The sequence below is a fragment of the Sinocyclocheilus anshuiensis genome, unplaced genomic scaffold (genome assembly GCF_001515605.1).
Source record: "Sinocyclocheilus anshuiensis isolate Anshui unplaced genomic scaffold, SAMN03320099.WGS_v1.1 scaffold373, whole genome shotgun sequence".
Classification (NCBI taxonomy): domain Eukaryota; kingdom Metazoa; phylum Chordata; class Actinopteri; order Cypriniformes; family Cyprinidae; genus Sinocyclocheilus; species Sinocyclocheilus anshuiensis.
This window is the reverse complement of record NW_015537962.1, coordinates 100736-108748: the sequence shown is the minus strand read 5'-3', so window position 1 is coordinate 108748 and position 8013 is coordinate 100736. Positions and strand designations below refer to the sequence as shown.

General features: G+C 35.8%; 1 protein-coding gene across 3 annotated transcripts in view; it reads right to left on the bottom strand.

The window, feature by feature from the left end:
* Positions 1–283: 283 nt before the first annotated feature.
* The window catches only part of LOC107667191 (RING finger and transmembrane domain-containing protein 2-like), a 21207-nt gene continuing 13477 nt past the window's right edge, over positions 284–8013 (bottom strand). For all 3 annotated transcript variants that reach the window (XM_016458814.1, XM_016458805.1, XM_016458797.1), the window contains 4 exons: positions 1529–1678; positions 1209–1274; positions 861–962; positions 284–574 (listed from right to left, as the gene is read on the bottom strand). In XM_016458814.1, the coding sequence (XP_016314300.1) occupies positions 440–574; positions 861–962; positions 1209–1274; positions 1529–1678 (453 nt within the window). In that variant the 3' untranslated portion in view covers positions 284–439. The remainder of the gene's footprint in view (positions 575–860; positions 963–1208; positions 1275–1528; positions 1679–8013) is intronic.

Genomic DNA, 8013 nt, shown 5'->3' with positions numbered 1-8013 from the left:
TATAAACACTCAGCTTTTCACTTCACTACATGTTAATTGATGGACTGGAGTTGTGTGGATTATTGTGATGTTTTTATCAGCTGTTTGGACTCTCATTCTGACGGCACCCATTCACTGCTCCATTAGTGAGCAAGTGATGTAATGCTAATTTCTCCAAATCTGTTCTGATGAAGAAACAAACTCATCTACATCCTATATGGCCTGAAGTTTTTTAGCGGAGTAAAAAAGTTTTACGTGTAGAAAAGTAGGTATAAGAAGACAAAGAAACACTTATCTCTGTTATCGGACATAATGTAATGGTGCGCTTGTACATTACATTCAATGACGTAACATATCGTCACAATTCCCATTTTACAACATTACAAACAGGATCATTTTATGCATGTTTTATCTGATTCTAGTCGACCTGAAAACCTTCATCAATCAGCTGGGTCTCCATTCAGTAGATCTGAAAGTGTGCTGACGTTGTGCCGTCCTTCCAGTTGCGCGGAGTTTCGACCACCGCTGACCGACACAACGGACACGTTCTCTCACGGTCAAACCACAGGCATAAACACTCCTCACAGAACACATGCTGCAGAAAGACAACATATTTAAGACACATTTACACACAGGAACTCCTTCAATACTGTTTAAACAGCATTCCAGGATGCTACTCATGAAGTTGGAAGTGTGCAGATCTGGGGTGCTTCAGATCATTTGTGCTGTTTAATAGTTTTGAATGGCCTTGTACTGTTAGTGGAATTAAATAAAAGTGTCAGCTAAATAATTACTGTCATCATAAAATCTGGGTCATTGTGGTCTGAGGCTGCTGTCCTGAATCACATCCTGGTTTATTTTAAAGTTTAAAGGTCCCTTACCTGACAGAGCAGTGCGATTGGCTCTCTAAACTCAGCCTGGCAGATCGCACACACATCCCCGGCCTCACTGCACTGCTGAGCACTGGCTCTCGTACCGTAACTCTGTGAAACACATGCATGTATCATAAAGGGTGCATTTAAATGATCAAAAATACAGTAAAAACAGTAATATTGTGAAATATTATTACCATTTAAAAGAACTGTTTTCTATTTGAATATATTTTAAAATGTTATTTATTCCTGTGATGCAAAGCTGAATTTTCAGCATCATTACTCTAGTCTTCAGTGTCACATGATCCTTCAGAAATCATGAAAATATGCTGATGCCTAGGAGAATACAGCACTCACCTGTGAGCTACAGAGAATGACGAATGCTTTCCGAATACCAGATATTCTTCCACACAAATCAAAAGACTGGAACAGAAGAATACAGCAAATGTAACTCCACACACACACACACACACACACACACACACACACACACACACAGAAAAGATTACCTGAATAATGAGCTCTGAAAAAGACATTATGAAAGGCTTTGAAGTGCAACGCCACATGAAATTGATCTCATGCTCATAAAGGCCCTTTTTGAAAAAGTATGAAAAAAAAAACGCTCTAAAAAAAAAATAGAATACATTTTTTGGAAGAGGTAAAATCAGATAGACTACCTTACAAAGACTGTAGATGATAATCAGCGTTGCCCCGAGGAAGTAGCTGCTGGATGGATCTTCACCCATGATGTACTTGTACCACAGCTGGATGGGAACCAAAGCTCTGAAGAGTTGACTCAGCTCCTCTATGAGCAGATAAAATTTCCCCTGCAAAGTCACACACACATACAGATCTACATCCAAACCTCTCAACTTAACCGTTGGTCAAGGCTCCAGCCTGATATGAAAGAATTCTTCTGCAGTGGTAGAGCAGCTCAGACATCAGACGATCCACAAAGGCTTAAAAAAATCCAAATCAAACAAAAGAGCCATTATAAAGATTAGTGTTTCTATATTTCCCATCTCTAACCATTGTGTCGTAAAATGCTATACTGTGTATTTTAGCAAATCGGAAACATTGTTTTGAACAATCAGCATCCTGACCTGGACCAGAACTTTCTGTTCAATAATTAAATAATAATAATAATAATCATTTATATAATAATAATAATTATTATTATTACTATTATTATTTTCCCCCAAAAAAAGTTTATTAATTCATACAGGCAGCTCACCATAATTAAAAATCAGTAATCTGAAACAACATACTTATTATAAAAACCCATCATTCATGAAACTTGTGGTCTAAATATATGTTTTAATAATTCAAATCATTAATATTATCATTATTATTATCCACTAAATCTTTATCAGATAAAACAGCTAGCATAACAATAATCATTTAAATGTATTATTCTTATAATATCTAATGAATGTTTATCAGATAAAACAGCTAGCATGATAATAATTTTAAATTATTAATATTAGTAGTAGTATTTTCCAGAAAATGTTTATTAAATCATACACACTCATCATAAAAATGAATCAATATGCTTGTTATATAATCTATCATATTCATGAAGCTTGTGGGATAAATGTGTGGTTTGCCCACTGGATAAAACAGCTAGCATAATAATATAATACAAATAATAGTAATTATAATTCTAATATTTGTTGTTGTTATTATTAATAACAACTACATCTTTATAAAATCAAATCGGCTAATTTCACTATGCTTGTAAGACTTCCAGTTATGGCGGCCAACTGTTTAACAATATCTTTACAAACTGATCGATACGCAAGCTCTGGCGTGAGATGACAGCACTGAAACCATCCACACATCCTTCCTGTAGCTGAATTTGAACAAGATCCCAGTCTCATCTCATCTGTTCGTTCATTAACTGTGAACATCTTACCCTCAAGCTTTAAAGATGCTGTGACATGGAGGGGGGGTGTTCTTCTATCGAAATATGGCCACAGTCCAGCGCTCTGCGCTCTCCTGGCAATTTCACCGCATGGCAAACAAAACTGGCAGAAAAGCAGTACACCTGCTACCCACATAAAATATAACAAGCCCACCCTTCCCAAACCCTAATCAGAACATTATAAAAGTAGCGGGATAACTGTAAAACTCATCTAATTTCAGGGTCAAAGGGCAAAACTCAACGCTTTCACGCTGAGCGACGTCATGCAGCGTTTACACCGATAGTGAACACGACAAAACTAGAAGGCTTCAAATATAACCAACAAAGCTTCTTGCTTGAAGCACAGACAAAATATCAAGACAAAAACAATGCACCTGATGTTTAAAATACATTGTAAAGCATGCTCCCATCGTGAATTCTCTTCTTAAACAGTTATCTAAAATTACATTTCATAATACTCTATTCTAGGCTTTTTTTTAGTTGGGTTTAGCTCCTCTGCAAACGCCAAAGTGACCTGTCAGTTTATGCTTTCGCTGTCTCATTATGAATGTGGATGAATGTGTGTCTCATATGAAGTGGGTTTTGATCAAACTGCCTAAAATCAGCTCTGAAAACACTGAATATGAAAGAACCAACAACTTTGAAATTTGAAATAGTGATTACACCAAAATCTACTGTGATGATAGACAGTAAAGAGCTGTATAATCCAACACAGGGAGAAGACAATTATTTAAAAAATATATATATTCAGGCAGAGTATTTATTGTGTTATGATATTTATAGCTATTTTTGTAATAGGTTGGAAATATAAACAATAATGGATGTTAATTATAAAATTACATTAAAATCTATAATTGTTTACATTTCTAACTTATTTTGATAAAAAAAAAAAATCTTTCACTTTGTAAAGATGAAATAAGTGAAAAAAATCCCCTAAACTGTTGCAAGGATAAGAGTCATCTACATCTCACATTAACTGCCTAGTAACCACTCAGAGCAACCTCAGCAACCAATGAAAAAAAACAGGTAAGCAACAATCATATTTTCATTAGAAAAATTCAAAACAATGCACTGTATAGATTTTATATAAGACATTTTTTTTTTGTACTAATTATTTCTATTTCAAATAAATGCTGTTCTTTTAACTTTCTATTCATTAAAGAAAAAAAAATCACTTTTCACAAATATCAAAAATATTAAGCAGCACAACTGTTCTCAACACTAATAATAATAATAACAAATCAGCATATAAGAACAATTTCTGAAGGATCATGTGAAACTGAAAATTCAGTTTTGCATCACAGGAATAAATAAAATTTTAAAATATAAAATATAAAACAGTTATTTTAAATTGTAAAAACATTTTACAATATTTGTTTTTAATGTATTTTTTATTAAATCATTCCAGCCTCGGTGATCATAAGAGGTTTATTTCAAAAACACTGAACAAATTTCCCAACCCCAAACTTTTGAACAATAGTGTATGAATAATAAATAAAATGTATGATTATTATTATTATTCACAAAGGTCTGTGTATCTCAGTTTGGTCAATTCTGGTTAATTACTAATCCTGGTTCCACAATTATCTTGTGAATCTCCAGACGAACGTCAAGTCGTGATCACCCACATCAAGTGCTGACGGCCTGACACTAGTCACAGCACAGGATGCATAATGACTTGTTGGACTCCACCTGACAGCGATTAATCACCCTGTTGGGGCACTTGCTAGCTGACTGACGGAGATCTGTAACCTCTGAACGCAAGCAATTCATCTTAGCCAGAGTCCCTGCAGCCCTGTACTCGCTCACACTTAGCGATTAGACAAACTGGAGCTGGAATCCATCCAACTACTGAAAAGTTGGGCCAACTGCGTCATGGGGGAGCAGCAGATTTCCTCTTAGTCTTAACAGCCGTGTCCGTGATTTCAAAACAACAATGAAGAAAACAATTATCGAACACGCGAGGAGGTCCTCAGGGTGGGAAATGGTTTCAGTTATCAAAGGGCAACATGAGATTTTTTATTACTTTTTTTTGCATCGGTTTCTCATATTGGAGGCTTGGGTTTTAATCTGATGCTCATTCCCCAGCTCTATTCTCCATCAGTTTCAATTCACAAAATGCTGCATTCAAGTCTTACCACAAGTGGTACAAGTGATAGTATTTATACTTTTTTTCAGTTCAGAATTTAGAGCATGTCTATTAAAGAATAATGGCAGAAGCAAATTGATATTGTTCACAATCAAGTCTTATGAAGAAACAATATCAAGCTTTGCAGAAAATAATACTCAATTAGCCAGCTACTGAAGCAACAAGCTTGTGCAAAAAATATATATTATAAATTAATATACATGTATGTGTTATATATATATATATATATATATATATATATATATTAGGGCTGTCAGTCGATTAAAATGTTTAACCGAATTAATCACAGGGTGATGCGATTAATTAATCGAATTAATCGCAAACTAAACTTGGCTGTGAAAATACCCCCAAAAGATAATTTAAAGCTATTATTGTGTTAAATGTTTTTTATTCATGCAATGAAAGTCACTGGTGACCAAAACAGATGACACAATTAATTAATTTATTTTTGGTGAACTATCCCTTTAATGTTTTTTATTTATTTATTTTTTATTTTTTTTATAAGATCATTTGAGAAACATCTCAGTATTTTTTGTTCATGCAATGAAAGTCACTAGTGACCAAAACAGCTTAGTTACCAACGGTATTCAAAATACCTTCTTTTATGTCGCGCAAAAGAAAGTAAGTCATTCAGGTTTGAAACAACATGAAGGTGAGTAGCTAAATGATGATAGAATTTATTTATTTATTTTTGTTGAACTATCCCTTTAATCATACCTTTTTTTTTTAATAAATGAAATGATACTCTAAAGAAGAAACTAAAACTACCAGCAGGTGGCGGTAAATTCGTTCAAATGGCTGATTCATTCAGGAATGAAGTAAAGGGCTTTCTCTATGGGTGCTTCTCAAACGGAAGGCTGCATCCTACCGAGGCTGCATCCTTCCTAGTTCAGTCCTTCAGAGTCTTGTAGGCTAGAGTCTTCCTCGGCATTAAAGGGGTCATATGACATTGCTAAAAAATAACATTATTTTGTGTATTTGGTGTAATGAAATGTTTCTGCGGTTTAAGGTTAAAAAACACATTATTTTCACCATACTGTACATGAACCAATAAAACCCATTATAAACGAGGGATTTGTTGCATCCAGTGGAGACATAATTACTGATTATACTGTCTTTTTACTCATTGCGTTGCATCGCGCTGCGTAAACATAAAATCATGTCTGCATTTGTGATCGGAGAAACGACAAACAACAAGCGCTTCTCTACACTGCTCAAAACTCGCGTTTGAATCATCAGTGGAAAACGTACTTGCAGGCAGCGAGTCAGCATTATTTGTCAGAACACTGGCATTGTAGGCTACTCTCCCAGGAAACAGTCCTCGTCCTCCGTAAAATGCGCTGCACACATCTGAATATTTGGTTTGAACTGTTCTGGAACAGTGTTGTAAATACAACTTAGCCACTGATTTCTAGTTGTGTCCTCTTTTGGAAGGCCAAACAAAGTAGTTTCGCTTTCATAATGAAACACACAGTGTCTCCACGACATGGCAGCAGGAAAACTTGAAATCGACTTCTCACCGGTGATTCCCGATGGTTTTAGAGGACAATTACTCCTCATGGCCCCTTCTGTCGTTTCAAAGAATAGTACAACGGCAAATGCGACAAGTATAAAACCCTTGTCCGTTTGGAAAGGTGCGTGCGCAGTCAGCGGAGGCTCGTGGAGCGGAGCCAGGCGAAAGTAAAAATCCCACTTGAGACAGTCTGGTAAGTGCGCATGGCTACGTCACATATGTTCCCGCCCTCACCGTCACGGAACAAAAACACTAATAAATCTTAAGTTTTGGAAAAATACTTTGTATTACAAATCTTTATATTATTTTGGTTCTATTAATGCAATACAATGAATCACAGTCGTCTAGTCTCCCCGTGGCTTATATTATTGGCAGTTTAGCGTTTAGTAAGTAATTTACACCAAAACAAAAGATTACATCTATCCTTTCATGTCCAAAAACATTATTTTTTTGTCTTACATTGCATAATAAATTCAGACAAGCTCAGTACCGACTCGTTTTTTTGTCAGCTTATTTTCATGAAATAAAATGGGTACAAAGGATTGTGGGTGATTGAAGGTCGCGAAGGATACATCCCATGCATCCTTCAAATTCAGCTGAATGAAGGACGCGAAATGAAGGCTGCCTTCCAAGGATCCTTCCGATTGAGATGGCCTTTCAGCAACATTTGATGACGTGGCAGCTGAGATGTAGTCTTCGTAGGATGCAGTCTTCCATTTGAGAAGCACCCTCTGAATGGCCTTTGAATCATTTGGTTCTCACGATTTCTTCAAAACACGGATTCATTCAGAAACGAATCACCGCTGTGTTGCTCAGACGCACAATAGTTCTGCTGTGGCTTTATATAGATAATATCTTTGTTGGCAAAATTGAACAAAAACACACAATATTGTATTTAAAATATAACACAATATTAACTTCTTATTTACTGAACTGTTGTATAAAATCACATTTAATCTCGTGATATTCGGGACAAAATCAGCACTCGTGTGATATTACTCTAGCTCAAGGTTATTCAAATCTTGCCCTGGAGGGCCAATGCGCTGCAGAGTTAAGCTTCAACCCTGATCAAACTCACCTACCTGTGATTTTCTAATGATCCTGAAGACACTGATTAGTATGCTCAGGTGCGTTTGATTAGGGTTAGAGCTAAACTCTGCAGGAGAGTGAATCTTATGGGACAGATTTGAGGATTCCTGCTCTAGCTGCTTGTGTGGTATCGCTTATCATATGATAAAAATATGAGACAAAAACTCATACAGGAGCATTTTGCCCCAATATCTTGAGTTTTAGGGCATAACTTCGTTTATGGAGTTGTTGCCCTGCATCATATTTGTGAACAGTCAGCTGTATGAACTGTAAGATGACATACAGGTCTGGGGGTGGGGCCAGTGCATTAACTGCATTAAAATATTTTAATCGCGTTATTTTTTTCATAACTAATTAAGTTAACGCGTTAAACTGACAGCCCTAATATATATATATATATTTCAATCATGACAACTCTCGGAAGATTTTAGCATGGTGATGGATATGACAATGTTAATGTATTTGGTCTTGGCGGAATAGATCTGCT